The sequence below is a fragment of the Centrocercus urophasianus genome, unplaced genomic scaffold (genome assembly GCF_019232065.1).
Source record: "Centrocercus urophasianus isolate 14NV4802_14NV808 unplaced genomic scaffold, USGS_Curo_1.0 seq_10, whole genome shotgun sequence".
Taxonomy (NCBI): Eukaryota; Metazoa; Chordata; class Aves; order Galliformes; family Phasianidae; genus Centrocercus; species Centrocercus urophasianus.
This window is the reverse complement of record NW_024884142.1, coordinates 87,239,434-87,264,281: the sequence shown is the minus strand read 5'-3', so window position 1 is coordinate 87,264,281 and position 24,848 is coordinate 87,239,434. Positions and strand designations below refer to the sequence as shown.

Below are 24,848 nucleotides of genomic sequence, written 5' to 3'. Positions count from 1 at the left end.
AGCAAAATAAATGAATAAATAAATAGCCTGCACCCAGAAGCCAGGCTCTTGTCAGCAGTACCCAGCAACAGGACGAGGGGCAATGGGCAAAAACTGGAACTCAGGAAGTTCTATGCAAACGAGGGAAAACTTTTTTTACTGTGAGGGTGACAGAGCAGCTGAACAGGCTGCCCAGAGGGGCTGCGGGGTCTCCTTCTCCAGAGATAGTCAAAACCCACCTGGGGACACTTTCCTGTACAGTGTGCTGTAGGAACCTGTTGGAGCAAAGGGTTGGACCACCTGATCTCCAGAGGTCCCCTCCAACCCCTGTGATAGAAAAAAACAACCTGGAAGAAGTTGCACATTTTTTCCTCACGACATTATATACTTGAGACCATCTCCGGATGCATTTTTAAATACAGCAAAAACATTTTAAGGGCAATAATTTTGGTCCTGCTATGTCCTCCCATGATTGTAGCATTAGTACTTTACCAGCTTTAGTAAAGTAATCATTTCTCTAAGGGAAGAAAGGACTGTCTAGTTGGGAGACGTGTTGCTACTGGCCCCTTAGGCCCACAGATTGTAGGTTAACATCATAGGAAACAACACCAAAAGCAATGTCTAAAAGCATCAAATGAAAAAATAAAAACCAAGATGAAAAAAATTGAAGCCCAAAACTCCCAGAGCTAAAGCAACTGCACAGATGAGATGTTTCTCATACAGAGAAACCTAAGCTTCTGTTTCACAAATTGTTTTGAAATATTTTTCTATCAAGCAAAGTTATATGATATTCCTTCAGAGAATGGAAAAGACAGAGTGAAAGCTCTCAGTAATTACAGCATTGGAAGATACAAGGCACATCGAGCCAAGTGAAGCCAAAACCAGAAATCCAAAATAAAACCCATCACACTAAAAAAAAAAACACCAACAAACCAAGACATTCCCAAACATCTTAGTTTTCCATTTTTCCCCACAGTACACTTGCATTAAGCAGCTCACAAATCAAAGAAAGCCACTAAAACAATGCTCTTCATCTAACACAGAAAGCTTTTTTTTTTTTTTCCACCCTACAGGAAGATGTCAGAGTCAAAAGTATTACTTTTCAAACTATGCAGTGCCTAAAGAACAAATAAATGAGTAAACTCACTTTCTACAGTAACTTTCGTACTGCAGTGCCAACAGCTGAGATTTTTAGCAGTGTGGTAGCAGAACATTTGGAAAATGTTTCAGAGCAGAAATGGTGCCAAATGCCATTGAAAACACTTAGGACCCTGCCATCTGTTACTTGTATTGAGTTTATATTCATTCTGTAACCTAACTACTATCTGGAGAATTTGGATATTTAAGTTTATGTCATTTTATAGTCTTTCAGGGGACTCTTTAAAGGAACTACCAAACATAACTACCAACATCATTCTTTCCTACTTTTAAATCACTCTCTAAAAAGTTACTGTTACGCACTGTAAAGTAGTTAAATAAATAGGAATGACTGCCTAACACTGAGCCCCCTCCATTACTGCGGTTCAACTAAACATGAACATGCATTAAACACTTGCAGTACTGCACATTTTAAGAATTCCCTTCTAAATTACAATGGTTTTTACACAGATGAAAACACCAGCACAACAACAGGACAAAGCACGAGCTCCAAAAAAGTGAAACAAGGACAAAACCAACACTGACATAGAAAGGCATGAGATGAAATATACCAGGTTAGATCTTGCAGTGTAGTATATGTCTTCTGTATTGTCCAAAAAATCGCTACTGTCAGGCTGTTCATTAGATAAGAGATCAAGAAATTCAAGTTATTCACATTGTCGCTGAAAGCCAGGCACAGATAAAGGGAAACGTTTTTGCAAAAAAGAAAAACAATCTGTTAGTTGGAGCTCAAACCATGTTAGAGCAGTTCAGGGAGGATAAAGCACAGCAAAGGGCATTGTGCCATCACCAAAGGCAACTGAATCACACCAAAATAAGGACGCTGTTCAACACCTGAGCTGTGGTATTGGGTGAAAAACCGCCTCAGTAAGATGCAGGTATGCATCAGCTTAAAATTAAAGTGCATTACCAACAGTAACTTATGCAGCAGTTGTCCAGTCCTTTGCTTGAGTAGTCATGCTCTTCAGTCAAGCAGCATGAAGATCATGCATGTTTTAGTGAGATAAAAGCAAAAGGGTCAGAAGAACTGCTTTAATTAAAGAGATCAACATCATTATTGTTGAAGGAAGAAGTAGTACCTCTTGCCCCTGCTTCCATTTAAAAATCATTCTTTTCCCACTCAATCTGTTCCTTGGAAAGATCTCATTGGCTTCTGACACACCAATTTGAATTTTCCACTATTTCCACGTCCAACAACAAAATATGTTTTGTCTTTGGTTTCTAGACTGAACATCATCACTCTCAAAATCCCAATCTCTCTCTTGGCTAACAGCAGTTGTAATAATCAACACAACTCTCTTAACTCTCAATCCACAGTGATAAGAACAGCTACTGCAGATACAAATATTTGATGTAAGCAGTTGTTACAGTTTTGTTTTTTAACAGGAACTGTATCTTGCTTGCAGTGGCTTTTTCAGGTATGTCACAGTAATTTTGTGGCAGATGAGCTGATGATTATTTCATAAGTGGGCATTCTTTTCCTTTCATACCTACACTAAAAACAAACTTGTACACTAGTACTAAAGAAATACTCCTACCAGGTCATCATAGTATATTATTACTTTGATATAAAATACCTTAAAATAAACACATTTTTATCTCAAAAAGACAGATCATGTCTGCTTGCTTCATTTCAATATGGGCAGCAAGGCTGTTAATCTCCACAAGCAGATAAGGCAAGATTGGAAATACACAAACTCTGACAGCAATAGAAAACAGTAAAATTTCCAGAGTTAATCTGGACATTTCAAGCTTCTTCTTGCAGCAGCAAGGGCTTCCAAAGTCCAAAGGGTCCAATGTCCAAAGGTCCTGATTGCTAACAGCCACTATGGAAGAAGGTCCAATTCCTCCTTTCCAAAAATACCTGTCAAAGAAGTACTCTCAGAAGTGCTCTCTTTAACCTCTGCAGAAAATCTCTGTCTTGTTTAACACACACAGCTACAGCTAGGATCTCTAATGCAGTTACATCGATGTCTAAATACTGTATCTAAAATCAACATCCTGAATGTGACTGGAAAAATTGTTCTCTCCCTTCTCGATTAGACTCCAGAAATATCAGACTGCCTTCCCAGCCAGTTGCAGAAGAGCAATATTGTGCACAACCTTATACACCCAGAGCCACCTGGCCCACTGACAAAGGACAGGGCACTGTGAAAGAGATTTAAGCACAGCTACAGAGCCATATTAAGGCAAAGAGCATCAGAAATCCTACTTGTGGTCTGAAGACTACGAAAAAGGAAGCACCCAGCACCAACCAACTCTTAGGAACAACTGCAACTCCAGGAGCGAAGCTGATGTCCCTCTCACCTAAAGTACTAAATCAATTTATTTACATTAACACCTGCTTTAGAGAACACAGTAGTCAGCAGTAAGGAAGCATCATTTTAACTAGGACGTACTCTTTTTAACTAGGAATGTGAAGAAACCTCCAAAGTGTACAGACAAGGAAAGCAACAGCCTCCATAGAGGAGGAATTTACTGCAGTGGTGTGACAGCACAAACACCTTTACTCACACTGCCTGAGTTCTCATACATCTAGTACTGGCAGACATCCATAGGAGGAAAACATCAGCACTGCATTGTTACACAAAACAGCAGCCACCAAACTCAGTGTGTTTCAGGTGTGATCCAGGGCCACAGAAAGTTTGTTTGCATGGGAAAATAAAAAAACAACAAAAATCTATTTTCAAATGCGTTATATCCCTTCCCAGGCTCTTAATTTTATAATTATTTCTATTAGTTACCATTGCCAATGGAGCACCAGGGACATAAGCACCTGAGTACACATACAGAGCAATTTTATACCTAGAACAATAAGGGAACGATACACTTAGCAACAAAGTATAAAGGACAGAGGAAACCCACACATCACATAGCTCATACATCACACCTGGCAAAGTCCACAAACAAGGGGTCTGTCTGTGTAGTGTAACGGCATCAAACAATTTTGGACTAGTATGTTACCACCTGCTGGCAAAACTGCTACAAATTTTAGTAGAGCTAAGAAAGTACACTATACATCTTGGATTTCCCTTACTCCATGGATATTTGCAGAGAATAATGTACAGTGCATTGCACATCTTTCTTGTTACTCACAAATTCATGATGTGGCTCTGTTTCTTTCCTCAAGGGTGGATCAAATTTTACTTGACCAACTAAAGAGAAGAAAAGGAAAACAAATTAGACAGTGATTAGGAAACACTTAACTCCAAAGGTTAACAAAAGTAATTCAGTGTAGTGATTATATCATATGTCCGCTGATAGAAACATCTGACACACAGACACAAAGTTGTACCTGCTAGAACAGGCACAGAAATTACTCTCAGAAAAGGGAGCACAATCATCATTAGAAGGATTGGGAGAAGAACTCAGCGAATAGGGCAGGGAAATGTCTTTTTTAAAGGAGAAACACAGCTGTAAAGAAAATACCCGATTTTCTGAATTCAATCTTGGATCTGTTCTTCTGGAGTCTAGTTAGCACTAAAGAGAATTGATTCAAGTTCAGGGAAAGCTACTAACACTTTGTCCTTGGCAGGTACCCTTCCCTCTATTTCAGCTTAAGAAAAGACAACTGAAGCTGCCAGTAATGCTTTAATTTAATTCAAGCAAAGAAATGAGTACAATCTGGGGATGGAGTCTCTTTCTTACAGCCAGTGATCAACTTTCTCCCTTATTGATTCCTACATGTCTGTTTCATCTCAAAAGCCAAAACAACAAATATACTAAGGAAGAAAAAGCTTTCTTCAACATTTTGTTACCCAGCATAATCTGGCACCACACTGAATATCTTTGCTGGTCTGGGACCCAGGGCTATACCAACCAGCTCTCAGAAGAGCTCAGGTTGTATCCTGTTCAATTAAGATGAGGCAATAGTAAGACTTGTTAAAATACTGACAAGGGTGTATTCAAATATTTTACATAAGTATTTATTTTGCGTAAACATCTGGAACCTGAATCTGTAGGTAAAACATCACTTTTTTTTTTTTTTTTTTTTTTTAATTTTACTGCATATCAATTAAGATGTTTCTAAGTATTTAAAATACCCAGAATAGTGGTCAAAATTTCATAAAATTGTAAAAACATTTGAGTTGGAAGGTCCCTTCCAAGACCATCTAGTCCAACCCCTCTGCAATGAACAGGGACACCTACAGCTCTATCAGGTGCTCAGAGCCCCGTCCAGCCTGACCTTGAGTGTCACCAGGGATGGAGTTTCTACCACATCTCTGGGCAACTTTGCCAGTGTCTCATCGCCCTTATAAAGCACATTTTACTTACATCCAGTCTACATCTCCCCTCTCTTCTAGTCTGTAATTATTTTCCATTACCCTATCACAAAAAGTTGATATTGTGTCCCCTTCTTTCTGATAGCCTCCCTTTAAGCGAATATCAACAATTAACTTCAGAACGTCATAAGCATGTGCTTACAGTTTATTTCAGAGCGCGTCTTTTCTTCTCTCACATTTCTACTTGTCGAATGAATTCTATGAGGCACAACAAGAGGCTAGAAAACAAAAATAAAATACTTCAAAATATATTTCACTTGAAACAATACCATGCAGTTTTTTTAAAGCACATTACTTTGGCACAGTATCAACAAAGAAAACAAGTGGAAGCCAAAAATAATGTTTTTTGCATGTTAAATTTAATGTTATTTGGAGACATTTCCACTGAAAACAGCTTCAATTTCAGTGTAAGTATTTTTAAACTCCAAGTTTGAGCAAGTAAAGACAGTGCTGACCAACAATTGCTTTTTCTCACATTAACACTTCCTTTTTGTGCCTTTCAGTTCACAGGTATTATCAGCATCCAAAATAAGTAGTAACACTGAGAATCACTGACAGCGTTTTCCTCTGTTTAGGTACCTTTTCCATGGATTTCTATTTACTTTTCTATTTACAGAATAAAGTATCATGGACTTGAAGATCCCACTTGCTTTTCCTCATTCTCCATAGCGTCACCACAAGTCATCTATGAGAACTGCACATTTGCTACATTTCTGTTTTGAATATATGGCACAAAACAATTTGTAATGAAAGTAATCTGACATAACGGGGTCAGAAATTTGATGTAAACATTCCTTTTATAAATACTAATTCTAATCTTCACTTGGCAGCTTTTATCTACAAAACAATGGAAAAGAGCTTTAACTGGTTCACAAGGAGTCACGAATAGCTCTGCAACTATTTGATCATGAAATATTATCTGAAAGCGTTAATCCCCTTCTGTTTTCATCACATACAACTTCCCTGCTTTACATTAGGATCTTACACACGTACATAGCATTTCGCCTCACTTTTACATTCACTTTTGTCTTTTCTGAATCTGGATGGGCTTCAGGACTAGGGGTATTTTTCTCCCATATACTTCAGATGCACGTGTTTGGTTTTCGAACTTGTGCCAGCCTCCACTCATGCAAAACAAACTGGGATTGCAGTTCAAAAACAGCTTGACAGATAGCTCAAGATGCAGTTCAAGATCTGATCTGATTTTCCACGTGAGTATTTCAACCACAAAGTGCCGAAAGGTTTCTTACTCATAATCCTTTGCTGAAAGGCGTTGCTCACTTGCTCACCGTGCGTGAGCACTTATAACACCAGTATCATGAGCCAGGTTTTAGGAGGGAGGACAGGCATTTCTGCCTTTGCAGTATTATTTTGCAAGTTCCTTGCATCCTGCCACAGATGTTCACTGATATTCACACTGTGCTACATGCAGAACCTGCCCTCATGCTTCCTTTTCCTTGTCAACAGAATTACTGGAAGTAGCCAAATCCTCACTGCTCTGTCACAAGGACGGAGTCCTCAACTCACCTTGAAAGACCTATGCTGACAACAAACCAATAGAAGCAGCAGACACTCGAACTGTGCTTGAGGACAAAGGAATGTGCGTTAGCTTCCAACACAATTGCCATTTTGGTGCAACTTCAGGCATGGGACAGATCTCAAGAGCAGTCTTAAAGCCAAAACATACAGCGTTAAGGCTCAAATATAAGCACTTTCCTCTCTGCAACCTTTTCAGTTGCAGAGACTATCATATCTATGATACTGATACTATCATATCAGTAACCACCACAAGAGTCACTGTCACAGGAAAGTGAAGAACAGACGGTTGCCAGCAGATACAATGGTTTACTTATAAGGGAGTGAACACAGAGTGCCAATTGGAAATCCTGTCTTTGACTGAACTGGAAACCCAATTAGGTCCTCCATTAGTTTTAGTAAGAAAACACTGAAAATGCCACAATCACAGATATTGCTGCCAAATACTTATTGTAGCAAGGGGACACCTTCCTGATTATATCCAAACAACTTGATTCTGCGGGCCATGGTTATTTTGTTTTTGTTTTGGTTTTTTTTTCTCCTCTACACTAAACTTTTCATTTGTAAGACAAGCTTCCAGACTATCCTACCCAAACAGCATGAGCCAGGTGAACAGCTAACATAGCTCATGTTATGTTCTGCTCTCAATTTTTGATGGGCGCATTCAGTGTATCCTACTGGAGTAGGAGGGGGGGATTCCCCAAGTTCTGATGAACACCTTCAGTCTATGAGCAGGCAGGTCGTGGAGCATGTTTGAAAGGGTACACTTCTTACCCACCTTGATAAATTATAGGAATGACCACAGTGACATCAATGGCTTTAATTATGACAGAATTCTTAATCTAAAACACAGACCTTGCTCAAGATGTCTTGAATAATTTATTACAGAAGCAGATTCTGGACTCATTTATTTTGTAAAGAAACACTGCCCAAACATCCAACTCATTTTGCAGGCAAATGAAAAGCCTCAATGGAAAATGATTTGGTAGCACCATATCTGAGTTGCCTGATGAAGGTGATCCAATGCTACAAGTAATGGTGCTTGAAGCTCATTGCACAGCTCAAGGCCATGTGATGAATGAAGATTGAGAAGATTATACCTATCCCTGAAGTCCACAAATGCAACAAAAAATCCCTCAGACGCATGAAGTAGACAGCAAATGAATTATCATTTGAAAGAATAAAAAACAAAAATACATGCAAGGCAGCTTGCATATCCTAAGCACTATCAACTCACCTAGTTTCTTTAAAATCATGAAAATAGGCACTCTTATCACTGATGCGAGATTATTCATTATTTGCTCCCAGACAAGGCACAGTTTTTCCTCTGATATCAGGCTTCATTATGTAATAACTGATAAATATATTGCACAAAGTAAGAGTTTTCTTAAAGCAAAGTCAGAAGGGACATATGAGTGAATACTAGTTTGAAAGCTGCTGATAACTGTCAGTAAGATGTCTACAGAGTCACTTCAGTACACAAAGAGCAGAGTCCCCATGTGACTGGCCCAAAATGAAGGGTGAGATTTTTGCTAGAAAATATGTAGAAGAGACACGGGGAAATGGCACATCAGTGATTCAGGACAATTTCCAGGAAAGCTACTCAGTGCAAGCTTTTTTGATCTGAACACTTCACTAATATGAAAGCATGCTGAGAACAGCTATCTTTCCTCTTATGACATCGTATGAAAGCTCCAGTTTTCTAGTTCCCACAGAAATACTGCTTTAAGGAGATCCCAGAGCTTTTTCCATCATTAAATAGACGCTGAACTAAAGGACACCTGACCTTCAGATCTCAGAGCGAGCAGCAGATCAGAATTCTTCAGTGCTGATTCTTGACGGAGACAGAAACCTTTCTCTTGCAAGAATCAAACATATTAAGGATTTTCTTGCATGTTTGACTTCCTTTTTTTTTTTTTTAAATTATTATTTTTAACAGCTTGACTACTAGGAACCACTTTTAAGACTACTGATCATTCAGTCCTTATGCCTTCCTCTCCTTCCTCACCCATTTAAAAAGTACTTAAACATTGCTCTCCACAATAGATTTCACCTTCACTTCTTTCCACAATCATTCATTTTAACTTCTAAGGAAGAATAAAACAGGCTCAGCGTGTGACGTCTTCTCTTTGATGTTCTAGAAAATACTAAAGCTCATTTAAATCTGAAAATGAGTATACTGAAGTAGATGCTTCTTCTAAGCCTATTTTCACTTGAATCATTTAGATTAGTCTGACCACAATAGGGAAAAAAAGCCCACAAATCTAAAAAAACACACAACACACAAGCATGTAATTAATGAGTCAGTGGCATTTATGTCAAAAGAATTTCTTTTTCCTGAAAGAGATAATCAATTAGGGTACTGTAAACGTTAGGAAAGTCTTCAATAACAGAATTAAATACAAAGATAGGATGCAATATACAAAATCTGCTTTTCCTAATTTAGATAACATTTCAGCCCTGTACTTACATAAGCATGCTGTCTTTTCCATGCTGTTAAAGCACAAAAATCAGAGACTTTGACAAAACAGTAAATGGAATCAAGTCTCATGTTCTAAGGCAAAAAAGAAAATTTGCAAGACATGTATAGCAAAACACTTGACAAAAACAACCACTGAAACATTCTCATAAGAAAGTTGTTCAGAAAGTAGATTAAGAGCTAAAGAACAAGTTCAATATGTGAACAAGATGGTGTTGTGAATGTACCCTGTGAAGATGGCAACAATTCCATGAAGAAACATAGCAGGACATATGACAGAACTCAGGACTGACATATTCCACATCTACTTTCACACCACAAATTGGACAAGGACAACAGTAAATAAACCTATAACATTTACAACTCTATTTGAGCTCTTCTTCCTGAAACACAACAAATTTTGCTAAGTGTCACATATAACATTCAGCAGGAAAACCTGAACTCTTGAGACTTCTGTGATTATAAAACATTCTGTGGTTCAACAAATACTAATTAATTAGCCAATCATTTAGTTTTATTGGAAAACAAATGCAACCTGATTCTGTAGATATAGCATATTCCTACCTCAGGATCATCATCATCAAAGTCATGGTAAGTGGAATGATCAGGATTATTCATTTTATCCAAAAGTTCAATAGCAAGACTTCGATTTAATGGCTGGGTAACAAAAGGATGCTGAAGGACAGAACAAAGAAACAAACAGATTAAAATTCCAAGCAGCCATACTAAGTGCATTTCCATTTTATAACTTAAAAAAAAGAAAAACTAAAGGAAACCAAACAAATTTATACCTGCAGTAATTTTTCAGCTGTAGGTCTTTTTTTAGGATTTTTTGTAAGTGCCATTTTCACAAAATGATGGAAACTATTGGACCTGTAAAACAAAATGGTAAAATCAGCCCAGTGAAATACATGATCATTATCTACTGAAACAGAGAAGCACTTACCATTTCATTTTGTCCTTTAGTTTAGGAGGCTGGAAGTTGCTTTTTGTCATTAGAAAAAGTGCTCTGAAAGAAAAAAGATATATATACATATATATGCACACACACACACACAAACACATGCATACACAACATTAGTATAGGCATTATTTTGCTGGCAATGAGCCCACCAGTTCAAAAGATGCTATCGGGACAACACTGCTTATTTATGCACAAAAAAGAGCTGTTAATTGCTGTGGCAGGAGGCCTTCCCACACCAGAACTGCTTATAAACTCCACACTCAAAGTCTGAAATAAAAAAATTAAGGATCTTTTAACTAAATTTTGAGGTAAATGACACTGAAAAAACAATGTAGTGTAGATGCAGAGCTGGTGCCTGAGTTGCAGTTTTAAATGCTTCAGATGGCTCTGAGTTGGCTCCATAGTAATAGCAACGTCACTAATCTGGGTCCTCCACTGTTTGATGATGTAGATTAGGAATGGCATTTATTGGAGGATGATTATGACATAATGTAACATGTAGATATGGAATCAGGAAAGACAAGGCACAGATCAAAATGCACTTGGCAAGGGATGTGAAAAAAAAAAACAAGAGACAGGCTAAAGAGAGTATATGCCCACTCTCTGATAAATGAAAAGAGAAAATTAGCTGCAACAGACATGGAGAAGGCTGAGATACTTAATAAGTTCGTTGCCTCAGTTTTCACCTCAAGCCAGGTTTCTCGTGTCTCTCACATCACTGAACCTCTAGGTGGGGGCTGAGGGAGCTAAATCCCTCCCACTGTAAGACAAAAGCAAGTTCAAGACCGCATGTGTACAGATTTATGGGGCCTGACGACATGCATCACAGAACCCTGAAGGAACTGGCTGATAAGATGGAGAATGACTTGGCAACTATACGTGAAAATATATGTGAAAACTCCGCTGAAGTCACTGGTGATTGGAAAAAGGGAAACCACTCCAATTTTAAAGGAAGGAAGAAAGGAAGATCCAGGGAACTAAAGGCCTCTAATGCCTGTGAATATCGTGGAATGACTCTTCCTGGAACAGATTTTAAGGTACACGAGGGACAAGCAAGTGATCCAAGGCAGCCAGCCCATCTTAACCAAGGGCAGATTGTGCCTCACCGCTCTGGTGCCCTTCTGCGATCAAGTGACAACATTGGTGGTGCAAGGAAGCACAACTAATGTTGCCTACCTGGACTTGTGCAAGGCCTGACATGGCCTCATACCACATCCTTATCTCTATAATGGACAGACGTAGGTTTGAAAGGTGGGCACTCAGTGGATAAAGAATCGATTGGAAAGTTGCAGCCAGAGGATTGTGGTCAATGGCTCTGCGCCCAGGTGGAGGCTGGTCACACGTGGTGTCCCCCAGGGTCCATCTTGGGACCAGCACTCCTCAACATGTTTCTCAATGACAAAGGTGATGGGATTGAGTGCACTTCCAGTAAATTTGCAGATGACAGCAAGCTGAGTGGTGCAGCTGACAAAACAGAAGGAAGAGATGCCATCCACAACAACCTGAACAAGCTCTAAAGGTGCACCCGCAGGAACGTAATGAGGTTCAACAGGGTCAAGAGCACAGCTTTGCACCTGGGTTGGGGAAATCCCAGATACATTTACACTCTGGGAAAAGAGCTCACTGAGAACTGCCCTGCCAAGAAGGACATCATGGTCCTGGCAGATGAAACACTTAATACGAGCCAGCACCATGTACTTGCAGTCTGGAAAGCCAACATCATCATTCTTAGCTGCATCAAAAGAGGGGTGGCAGCAGGGTAAGGGAGGAGAGCGTCCCTTTCTACTCTGCCCTTGTGAGGCCCCACCTGGAGTACTGCAACCAGGTAGAGCACCTCCAGAAAAAGAAAGATGCAGAGCTGTAGGAGAGGGTGCAGAGGAGTGCCATGAAGTTGCTCAGAGGGCTGGAGCACCTCTTGTACAAAGAAAGGCTGAGGGAGCTGGGCTTGTTCATCCTGGAAAAAAGAATGCTCCAGGGAGACTTTGCAGCCTTCCAAATACTTAATGAGAGCTTATGGGATGGAGACTGACTTTGTTTGTGGTTTTTTGTTTTGTTTTCTTACACAGTCTGATGGTGATAAGACAAGGATGAATCTTTTTACCCTAAAAGAGGGGAGATTTATATTACATGTCACTGGAAATTTTTAACTGAGACTGGTGAGATGCTGGAAGAGGTCCCCAAGATAAACTGTGGATGCCTCATACCTGGATGTGCTCAAGGCCAGGTTAGACAGGGTCTTGGGGAAACTTGAGCTGGCTCCTGATTTAGTGGTTGGCAACCCTGCTCATGGTAAGGGAGATAGAATTAAGGGATCTCTGAGGTCACTGTCAACTCAGGCCACTCTATAATTCTCTGAACATCCATGCAGTACTCCCAGACACCACAAGTATACAGAGCCAGCTATTCCAAATGGATTATTTATAAAGCTATATTTACACACCAAACTTTAACCCCTCACTAACCTCATTGGATGTAGGTCAAACATTGGAGGCTGAAGTTCAGCAAGCTCTATAGCAGTTATTCCAACTGCCCACAGATCACAGAGTTGGTTATAGCCACCTTTTCTTTCTACTGCAGCAACTTCTGGTGCCATCCTACACAGTAGAAGACGTTTGATGTAAGATACACTTCTCATCACAAATCAAATATCCTTCTGCATGCAGCCATAATTTCTCAACAGCTCTCAATTTGCTGCATATACATTTATATGTGCCTGTGTGTATATATACACATGCAAACAAATGTATATATATTATATATATATATATATATATATATATATACACACACACACACACACATTTGTTTGCATGTGCATGTAAAAAGGTATGTAGCACATACATTTATTGATTTAAACTTGAGAAATTCACCCTATGGACTACAATATTTAGAAAACACCAGGTTTTTCCCTAGTTCTCTTTTCAGTGTGGTACTTTGTGGTACTCGTGTATTCAGCTGAAAGCAGTGATAGGTAAATAATTCTCAAGTTAGAAATCCTCTTCTCTGTAGCAAGCATGCAATTTTCCTCCATAATCTTCCTGTAAGTAAACAGGAAGGAAGCGGATCAAACCAATCTGTCTTGTACTTTTACAGGAACACAAGGAATCTCCAGACTACCAAACAGTTTAGGGTATAATTATTCAACAACAATAAAATGCAAACACTGTCCAGATACACACATTGCCCTAGATAAGTGACTAAATGCATCAAAATGACAGGTTTTTTTTCCTTCTGGAAGCATAAGGCCTGTCAACTCAGCACAGAGAACTCCTTGTCTACAGTACATGGCTCACTGTAGTATCAGTACACCTTATTTAGGTTTATAAAGTAACTTCAGATCCACAGGTGAAAAAAACCTAACAATTTACACAAAGAAGAATACCTAAATGAAATGATTCACTAGGAATTGCTGATGTTTTGGATTGGATTGTCCTATACAGCCATATCAAATGCAATTCTGCACTCCTTTTTTTTTTTTTCAGAACACCTGAAAAGGATCAATGAAGTAGGACATACAACTCAGAACAGGTAGGACAGAAGAATGTAACGTAATGAGTTCTACAGTAAAGCAGTAAACAGCATCACTCAGAGGACATCTGAAATGATGCACTATTTAAACACAGATATCCTTAACTGTGCATCTGAAGACAACATCCAATTTGGTGGTACAAATGTGAAATATTTACATAGACTTTCACATAGAACTCATTAGAAAAAACAACACTAAAAAAAGACACTAAAGGCAGAAGAGAAGCATACCAACGCAGAGGAGAAACATGCACTAACTTTAGAAAGACACAGAAGAGAAGGAATGCAAGGGTAAATAGTGGGGTTACTAGAACTGACAGCACTGCACAGCAGTTTGGCCTTTCACTTCTCCCCCATCCCACTACCATGCTCTTCCCTGCTCAGACACCTATAAGGATCACTCAAACCTTCACACTACAACTTCTGTACAGTATCAACCGTTCTCCTTACTTGCTTCCACTCCCAAATCTGAGAAAACTTGCTATAGAAAACTGATGCATTTTGTAAGTATTTAACTGATACAAGCTTTCATAATTGTTGTTTAAGGTTATGGCATGTCATTTGAGACAGGTCAGGACTCAAGCCACCCAGACATCTTACTCAGGAAACAGAGCAACAAATCAGTTACGCAATCATGACTGATGGGTATTTGTGCTACTCAGAATGGGAAGTGAATCTGTGCCTTGGCGTGACTTATACTACAGAAAAATGCTAAAAATGCTGTGCTGCAATCTGTTTCAAAGACCGAATATTTGAACTTGGCTTTTTACCATCCACACATTTTCCTTGTATTTACTATGCTGCCACATAACAGAACTTTGAGCATCTTTCTAGGAAACATACAAAACTGCTTCTTTTACAGTGAAGGATGAGTATCACGTATTTTAAAAGAAAAAAGGGAACAATCACTTTCAGTTCAAAGAGAGGAGAAAACAAGAAGCTGAACTTCAGAAAAGATAAATTAAAAAAAAGTTGACAGAGAGAAGAATAAAGATACAGTACAGACAATAAAAACTCAATTCTGTATTCAGGTGGGCTTTCTCACTTTAGTTCTTGCTTGAAAACAAAACAACAACAACAACATAGTTTAGAGACAACATTTTACAAGCAGCAAAGGAATCCACAAAGATGAACAAATGAAACTTGTTATCAACTGAAGAGTTACAGAGAAGACTTATCTGGGGTAAAGGGGAAGAAATGTAAGACACCAGAAAGGAAATCGAGAAGGAAAAAAATTCAAGATCACAGTTGAAACACAGAACTGCAGACATACTTATAATCAGACTAAACTGCAATCATTAGTCAATAGCAATAGCAGCACACAGATGGGATCACAGAATCACAGAATCGCTCAAGTTGGAAAAGACCTTCAAGATCATAAAGTTCAACCACAATCTAACCATTCTGCCCTAACTCTAACAGCCCTCCTCTAAATCATGTCCCTGAGCACCACATCCAAACGGTTTTCAACATTTCAGAGCATTTGAATGATTTAACTAATGGTCAGCATTAAAAAAAAGACACAATCCCACAAACATCAGTTTTTTGTGATGAGTCTACCCAGAAAGTTTGTGGCATGCTTTAACATACACAATTTTTCAACAGAATGATGTTTGCTATGTATATATTGATGATGAAGCAAAACACAGTTACCAATATGGGGTGCCAATGAACGATTTCCTTTTGGCAATTGTAGCTGTTATCTGTGCGGATACTCCAAAATCAGCTAGAAAAAATAAAGATTATTAATAACTGTTCTGATGCAGCTCATTTTTTTCTAAGAACATGACAGTTCGATTTCCTCACTGTATGAGTTTCCTAAATATACTGGAAAACAATTTACAAAAAAAGCAAAGAACGGAAACTTGGTGAATCTCAAATACTTTTGATTAATTCCTCTCAGCTGCCTACCAAATGTGGAGGCCCCTCTCATTAGGGCAAGAAACACAGGGGTAACACAGAAGTTGTAACAACAACAAGCATTCTTTTACTAAGTTAAAATACATCATTTAATAAAATCCAAGGGGTTATTTCAGGCAGTTTTTAAAGCCATATTTCACGTTTAAGAACTCTGGATGGTATACTTCAATAAAAGTTTTTTAAAACCTTTGATTTGACTTCCACCCCATCTTTGCAACCTCAGGAAGTTTTACCTGAGTGCTGCAAAACCAGACTCCAATTACTCCTAAGACAATAATTTGGTGCTGCTGAGTTAGATCTTACCAGCAATAGAAAAAGACGTGCTAATTCCTTACATAACAAACTCTTATGTAATCAGACAAAAATAGTAAGGTTTTGTTTTCAGACTACACACAACTTACAGTTATTAACAGATTGTTTATTAACTTACCTAATTTTACATGTCCATTATCCGTTAAAAGAATGTTTGCTCCCTTAAAAAAAAAAGTGTATTTGAATTAAAACAGGCAGATTTTTGTATGCTATATAAAACCAATCTTTATGTGATCTATGACAGCAAATTAGCAGTGAAAAGACAAACCAAAAACTGTACATTTGAGAAATGTGTAGCAGTAAAAGGAAATGCCTGTGAAATTGTAACTTGACATTTTATTATATAAAGGAATTCAGATATTCAGTATTTTTCATGAATGTTAAGTTTAGTATTCTTTAGCCCACAGTACTACAAAGTTCCCCGTTGTACACAAAGCCCTCTCAAAGAGCAGAATTCTGATGATTTGCTTATGAAGATGAATTCTTACTTTCTTTTTTCTATTTACACTGACTGAAAGGAAACAGGAACTCTAAAGGTCACAACGGAAGTAATTTGATTTTCTTCTCAAATGCCAAGCTGGTTTTGTCTCCTTTCAGGGCCACGATAATTACAGCCTTAAGGGTCTCCCTTGAAACTCCAGTGTTTTAACAAAACTATTTCTGTCCCTATGCAGCAGAGATTCCGCTAGCTCTCCCTCTGAAGAGCACAATGCTGCGTGGCTACATGCACCACTTCCAGAAGCAGCTCAATAACCAAAGCTAACCCCAAATGACAGCTGGTGTCATGAAAATGCCACAAGAAAGAACTGGGAGCAAACCCGCTCCAAAGGGGGCAGTCAGCTCTAAGCAGTACTGAGCAAAGGCTGGAGCAGGCCAAACACACAGCCAGATAGTGCTGCAGCCACCAGCCCTGCCCACAGACTGCACAGAAAGGCAGCACGCAGGGCTTCCCAAACAGCTGCCTTCATACAGGTAGGGGGTTGCATGGGGAAGAAGTCAGGTCTGCAGTCATGCTCCAGCTGCAAGGCTTACTTTGGCAAATGCTGCACACTGCAGTTAATGAGCCTCATAAATGGAGCTGGGTAAATAAATGTGACGGCCCAGTTAACATGCTCTTGACCTTGTTCACCTTTCAAGACTAACAGAACAGGTAAGTACAAAAGTACATGTATAAGTTATATACTTATATATGTACATAAGTACATAACTTAGCTACTGAGGGAAGCAAATGTAACTTCATAGTCAGGAGAGCTGCAGGTGAAGATAGTATTTTTCCATGCTCACGTTTATTTTTGTTCTTGTTTTAAAAACACACGATTCCATGTTTTCATCAGCACACTTCTGTTTAGAAATGAGTATCTATGCATTGCAGCCTAACAAGCATCATTTCTCATCCCATTAAGTATGACGAAAAATGTTCAAGTTTAGCATCCAAATTAATCTCTCACTCAGAAATTATTTGCCTGGTGGCACAAAACCCAAGTATCCCCAAGTATCCTCCTGCAGACAACAAGGATGACTTGGAGTTTACCTGTACTAAAGCACCTACGGTTGAAGCTACTATGCATTACTGCATCCCCAGTTTGAAAGAAACACAACACAGATAAACAAAAATGCACGTACAACAGTACAAAGAACAGGAATACAGTAATTTGCTGACATATTTCCAGGAGGGTAACTTGCCAAACTAAAGTTGGAATCTGAGCAGGGAACAGTTTGGAAATGCAAACAGTAAGTAATAAAACCCCAGGGACAAAAAGTCAACAGGAAGTATCAGAAGGAAACTATTAACAGGGAGTATAATAGTATGAGCAAGCCACCTTTGATACAGCTTTGTTGAGATGAAGGTTTAAGGAAGTCGCTGCTAAGAGCCTGATTTGTGGTGCTCTCTAATTTTAGATGTGAAGGAGAAGACAAGTTAGTCTGTAAGGAGCACAAGGAACAGCAGCCACTGCCCTGCAATCTGCTCACCAAGAAAAGAAGCAAGAAGCCAAGCAACAGTTCCATTTACTCGCTGGTTCAGTCAGAAGGGTAACCAAGCTTCTCAGAAGGGTGTGGAAAAGACCAAGCCTTTCCTTCTGCACAGAAAGCATCCTTTTGGACATCTGAATACAAGCTGTACTGGACAGCAGCTGATGCCAAAATTCTGCTGCACTGCTCAAAATAAGTGTGTGGCTCCAATTAAAAGAACAAATGATTCCCATGCGCTTTAAGGAAAGATATTTTTCTTCTGGTGGGTAGAAAATATTATTCCAATAAACAGAAAAACCTTATGTATTTAGAAAGCATCCCCAAAACTTCCATGTAACAGTAAAAACCCTTAAGAGGTGATGATGTAGATTATCCTAAAAACACCAAAATTCCATTCAGTTTTTACTCACTTTTATGTCTCTGTGCATTTTTCCTTTACTGTGAAGGTAATAGAGCCCCTGCAAAAAATAGTTAAAACAATAATTAAATCCAGTATTTTACTTAATATGCCTTTCATCCTCAATTAATAGACGTATTTAGTATGCAATTCAGTCACCTAAATAACTTTCTGGTTGAAGAACATTCCTTTATTTCAGTGACTCTTGAATGCACTTGGAAATTCCACGTACATAGCAGTGTAACATCTAAATGCAGGGGTGGAATGGAAGACTATCAATCACCATCAGCCCACTGAGAGGAAAGACTTTTCTGGTTAAGTTTTTGTCTGGATATGTTAACTGTCACCTTTTTAGAGCAAGCTACTCTTAAACTGCCTAACAGCATTCTATTCAGCAGTCTGATCACCAGATATCGGGCACAGAGATCACCTGTGCCATTACAGGCCTCAATTAACTCTAGAAGGACACCAGCAGGCAGCTCCTCAGGGCTAATGCTCTGCTTCAACTTTAGGTCATGCATTTCTGCAGATGGTAATGGCAGTGAGACATCTCAGGACTCAGTGCCTCAACACGAGGTCTGAAATAATACTATACAGTCAAATCCTCATATGAGGAATCACACAGCACACCGCTTCTAACACTGGGCTTATCTCTGAAATCCTCTTTCATGGGCAAGCAGCGGGTAAACATCCGCAGCACCCTGCAATCATCAGCCTCTGCAATGACTACATTTCACTGAAGATATCCATATTAAGACAATTTTGTTTTAAACTCCCAATTACCTCAGCAAGACATCACATAGTTGATTTCAAAAACAATATTAGGATCCTTTTCAATTATGAGCATTTTCGTGGATAGTTCTATTCCTATCAGCAGGAAAAATGGGAAATGCTAGCTTACAGGACTTAGTACTTGAGATTTTCAAGTGAAATGGTCAACGTTTTCTTTGTATGGATTGGCAACAGTACCACTGAAAATGCAATTTGGGGCTATTTTTTGTTATTCATTAAAATCCAAATGCAATATAAAAGTACTAACTAATGGTGCAATCAAACTCCTTGAAAGTCTCAGAAACGTTTTAGCACAGGTTCTCTGGGGCAAATGGCTGAAGATACCTCGACAGATCAACAGACCTTGTTGCCCTCACTGCGGGATGCATGCATATCCAAAACTGGACTCAATTTGCTTTTAGTAGAGAGTACCATTGAAGCATCAATTCCTCCACTGCAACAACAGGCATTAACTAGAAGTGTCACACATGCACTTTTCACATGTACATCTCCACATGTCAACGGCACCAAAAAAAAATAATCATGGAAGCTCCATATTACAGTACCTACAGTTTCAGAATCAGTATCACTGATTCCAATCAGAACTGACAGTGACTGGTGTTTTGTTTGTTTGTTTTTGTTTTTGACATCAGACCACTTAATGAGTTTTTAAATACAGACCTCAAAATCTAACTTCAGGTATTCGAGATTCCAAAAAACAAAACAAAAAACCAAAAACCACTCCTGCATATTATTTAAGTCAAGACTTTACTGTAAGAAAATGACATGTCCTGGAAGTCAGAAGACAGCAATCTCTGGCACAGCATAGAGAAACGGTCAGTGGCATGCAATAGAGCTGGCTCAGGGACAGAGCTATCTTGAAAGCGAGAGGCTCTCAACAAAAAGTATTTGAGAGCTCAGCATTCAGTGGAAGCCAAGAGCTGCTCTCTCACATGGAACCAAGACATAACATGATGGTTCTTGTGACATTTTACTGGTGAGCTAAATATTCTGTTTAAGAAAGAAATATGAAAGTTAACACAACCATGAGGAGAGACTAAAGACTATAATTAGAAAACCTTGAGTATACACACTTTTTTGCCTCCTTGTTGGCACATATCAATCAGATACACAAAACTGAGCCTTAAAATTTTTCTTCAAACTTGCAGTAACTAACTTGCATCACAAATACTGACAAATAAATAAACTGCTTTTTATCTCTCTTTTAAAACAAACAAAAAAATGGCAGAAAGTAGGTGACAGTTTTCCTCAAATGATCCTGGATCATTTAGGGTCAGACAATTAAACAAACCAGTTCTAGGCTACAACAGAGGACTTCCGCAGTAGAGAAAAATGCTAAGCCCTCCAAACACGCACTTTCATGACAGGACAAGTAGTTATAGCTTTAGTGTTAGCTTTTAATGTTTTTACATTACAGTTACATGTATATGACCACAACCTTAGTGTACACTACCTGTAGTGTTTCTCTGCTAACGTAGGCAATCTGCTGTTCTGAAAGTGGTCCAGTCACTGAAATGGAAGAAAAAAAACCCCACTCAATATCAGGTACGACATTGTCCTTCCCAAATCTATACTTCAATTTCCACTCACACTGAGAGGATTCAGTAGAATCACCCCGTGAACACGTTTAAACTTTCCCACAGAAGGAACATCACAAGAACTACCAAAATGTCTTCAAATTCAAAAATTATCTACTCCTCTTGGAATGGAAATTGCTTGCATCCAGATACATTAATCTCAAAGCAATCAGAAGGAAGGAAAAAACCAAAAACCCACAAGAAATATTCTATAATAACAGGAGCAGCGATTTAAGCACAGCTCTTTCCCTTGCACAAATCTCCTATGTCCTGGACTTCAAAGCCCCTCCAAGCTCCACCCCTTACAACCTTCTCTCTCCCCTTTACTCCCCTGCAGCCACACGACCTGCTGTCTGAAGCTCCTCTGTCCTTTCTCCGCATGCTCTGCCGAAAATGTGGTTCCTGGGCCTGCCACACCAGGCACCCTTCCACATTCTCACCCTCTGAGCAGACTCAGCACTATCCAAGAGTCTTCCCTTTTGCTCTAGGGTCACAACTCACCCAAGTTTCTTAAAATAATTACATTTGGAACAAAAATGCAAAACAAACACTGAACCACAAGCAAGGAACAGCTTACAACTTGTCCTCGGTCACTTGACTTTGATCCTGAGACTAAAAGCTTTTATGACCAGACATGCAGTCTTCATTGTTTTCTGGACAAAATCTGAGAAGCTTGCAAACAGAAATGTTGGATGTGGTTTCACGAATGAGTAGGGAATTTAAAAATTAAGTAAGAATCGAGCACTAAACTACAGTTTCTTCAAAACCCATGTTTATTTTGAGAAACCGATACTGAATTAATTTGAATGATTATTTTACTTTAGATTTAATTGCTGAGGCCTATTGTTTAACTGGAGTTAAGAACTTAGTAATGTAATTAAGATCAGAAAAGAACCTTCCACTCTAGCTGCTGCTGGCAGAGAAGCCAAAAAATCAGCTGCGACAGGAAACAGCTCCTGTACGACATCTGTTCAGGCATTTAAGCCACATGAGCTCATTTCCTACTCTACAGGTGTTCCACAAAACAAAGCCTATCAGGCACCATGCTCTCATCAACACTGGTGAAGATGTGAGGGATCAACAAGAACACACTCAAATGACTGCAATGTGAACACAGTGTGAATCTGTGAATCGCTGCCTTGTCTTAATTGCACCCGAGTTAAATGTAAAAAACATCTGCAAGCTGTTTATGTACACGAGAAGGATGTGAGGAACCTAACATGGAAAATCTTCACTATTTAAAATCTGGATGGATTTCCTGTCTGAAAAACATTCTCTCCCAATCACAGAGCCATTACATGTTTGTAGCATAGTCATTTCCTAAGCAAATCTTATTGCTAGGGCAATAAAAAACTCTTAGAAGTGACTTGGTCTGTCAAAAATTAGCAACCAACTGACTAATCTTGACTGCATATGATGGAACTGCAGACACTCCTTGTTTATTCAATCACCCAAGGCACACAGGTCTAAAGCAAACACGTAAGCCACATTTACTTTTTACATGTCATGCACTGACAAGGCCCTTTGGGCACTACTGAATCACTAACATACAGAAGGTCGCTTCTCAGAAAAGACAAGAGCATTAGTGCTAATCTGCCTGTTTATCCAGGCACCTGTAGGCTGTGGTATCGGCTGCATTAAAACAAAGTTCAAAAGCTCAAAAATGAGATGACTGTGAACACAGCACACCATGATACAAGTTTTTGTCCTGTTTTTTTTTTTTTCTTTTTAAACTATATAATACTGTCTAATTTTACAGTTTTAGGAAAGCAGCGATTGGTACACGAACTGATGAAGGAAGGAAATAATTTCTATTACTCCACCCTGCTGCAGTTCATTGTGTTTCAAAAAAGAAAAAAAACAACCTTTTGCATAGATACTTAAGTTAAAATTGACCTTCAGTGGATTATTATGGATACTAAATTTAAGATTCATCCTCTTTGATTCCAAAACACTGTAATCATCTCCAGTTTCTTAAAACAAGCTTTACTTAGCTTTTAAGGAATTATGGTCTTGACATACCATGATAAATATCCTGTAGAGAGCCACCTCCACAAAACTCCATGCAGATCCAGAGCTTGTCACGTCTAAAAAGTGAACAAAACCATTCAGTGCCTGTCAGATTTGAACTGTATCTGTAGAACATGTCAGAAAACTCAAGCACTATAAAGCAGAACGCTACGAGCTCTGTGCTGTGAGAAGAGTATGAGCTAAAACGACTGAATCATTATGTGATAATTCACTGTCAAAATAAATAACAAAATAACCAAAAATTCCAGCATTTATTAGAGCAACAGAAGTGTGTGCAGAAAACACTGTTGAAGATGTACTATAAAAATTAAATCTACTTTTATTGAGGGTACAGAAAATACAGCGGGTTCTTATTTCTTTTTTATTTTCCTTTCCCCTCCACATCTTTCAGAACAGAACAATTAAAAGAAAACAAACAAGACGAAGAAACAAACTCATAATACAGAAAGCCCGAGGGACATCTTTCAACTCAATTTCTTTCACAACAAATGGAGTAAAACTACTGCTACAGCCAAAGCTGGGCAGAATGGAGCCCCTGTTGTGACTAAGTGACTACTCAGGTGATGTCTTTTCCCTGGAAAATACTTGTGGGTATATTGCGTGGCAGGGGGCACATGGCAGCTCTTTCATTTCTCTGACAGAAAGAATGAATTCAGCTTGATTCATTGTACCGCAGTAAAAAGTTCCTTCCAGGAACAGGCAACAGACTGAAGGAATCAAAGGAACAGTAGAGTACAAAAGGTATAGTTATGGTTTTCATCTTCCATTTTCACTTAGTAATTTTCACTGGTAAGACAGATGTCACAAGTGCAGAGGCAGAGAGGCACTTTGTAGAGCAGAAAATCTGGGACACACCTGGCCATTCCTGGCCTTCAAAACACACAGGAGAGAAAAATCACACTCAGCCACCTCAGGGCAGATTGAGACACAGGACAACCAAAGGGAAGACTGGTGATGCTCTGCAGTTTGCTTACGGCCCCTGATCTGGGGCTTGTTGCATTCACAAGGCTTTGCGAGAATAGCTCAGACACTCCTGTGAGCAACACCAGCACTCCTGGAAGCATTTTGCATGGCCATGACCTTATTCCTTGCCCTTCTAAGTTGCTTGTATTTCTCACAATGTACTTCTCACAGGTAACAGCCAAAACAGGCCCTGTTCCAAGTCTTTCATGAATCTCCTCCTACACGTCCAACCTCAATGTGCCCCTCAAAAACAGTGCCATAGGAAGGGCATTGTTTACGTATTATAAAGGTTTCATGCAACAGAAGTCACAGTTACAGCATGCAGTTCTAAGGGTTAATTAAAGCACTGCTATTCTGAAATAATACAAAGACATTTCATTGAAATAACTGATCGATATCAGACAGAAATGATGCCAGTACTTGCGAAAGACATCAGAATTATCCATATCAGCAAGTGGAACAAGAGTGAAAAAGTCACCAGAAAGACACTTGCAAGACCTGTGCTTGTTCCCTACAGCAATACAGGACTCAGGGACACATGAAAGTCACTCTTGCCCATGCTGCACCCTGTTTTGATGCCAGCATGGAAATGGGGAAAAGCTAGGAAAATCCCAGCAGCCCTGAACCCAGCAGAGTGCCTGCACAGTAGGAAATATGAAAAAGTTACATGCTGTAAATTCACAACTTCACTCATTGGGCACAAATTCCCAGTGTGGAAAAGTCCTATAGAAAAGTTTAAAAAATGTAAGAGCATAAAAAGAGGAGACTATTTCTGACTCACTAACCTTTTCTTACTGTGCTTAAGTGCTCTGAGAAACGGTGAAGAGCCATGTAATCAACAGTTACAACATACATATACAGTTGTCTGAGTCCTCAGAGCAAATGGCAAGCAAAGCAAACAAAACACAGAGGCAGGATCAACAGTACCATTTAGAGCCTGCAACCTAACACCTAGGCT

The 24,848-nt window shown here is 39.1% G+C and overlaps 1 protein-coding gene across 3 annotated transcripts in view; it reads right to left on the bottom strand.

Moving 5' to 3' along the window:
* The window catches only part of MAP4K3 (mitogen-activated protein kinase kinase kinase kinase 3), an 81,620-nt gene that overhangs the window by 40,291 nt on the left and 16,481 nt on the right, over nt 1-24,848 (bottom strand). For all 3 annotated transcript variants that reach the window (XM_042830250.1, XM_042830258.1, XM_042830265.1), the window contains exons 4-14: nt 22,919-22,983; nt 20,773-20,828; nt 18,541-18,588; nt 16,278-16,320; nt 15,581-15,653; nt 12,862-12,993; nt 10,382-10,444; nt 10,227-10,308; nt 10,000-10,110; nt 5,563-5,638; nt 4,234-4,292 (exon numbers count right to left, since the gene is read on the bottom strand). In XM_042830250.1, the coding sequence (XP_042686184.1) occupies nt 4,234-4,292; nt 5,563-5,638; nt 10,000-10,110; nt 10,227-10,308; nt 10,382-10,444; nt 12,862-12,993; nt 15,581-15,653; nt 16,278-16,320; nt 18,541-18,588; nt 20,773-20,828; nt 22,919-22,983 (808 nt within the window). The remainder of the gene's footprint in view (nt 1-4,233; nt 4,293-5,562; nt 5,639-9,999; nt 10,111-10,226; nt 10,309-10,381; nt 10,445-12,861; nt 12,994-15,580; nt 15,654-16,277; nt 16,321-18,540; nt 18,589-20,772; nt 20,829-22,918; nt 22,984-24,848) is intronic.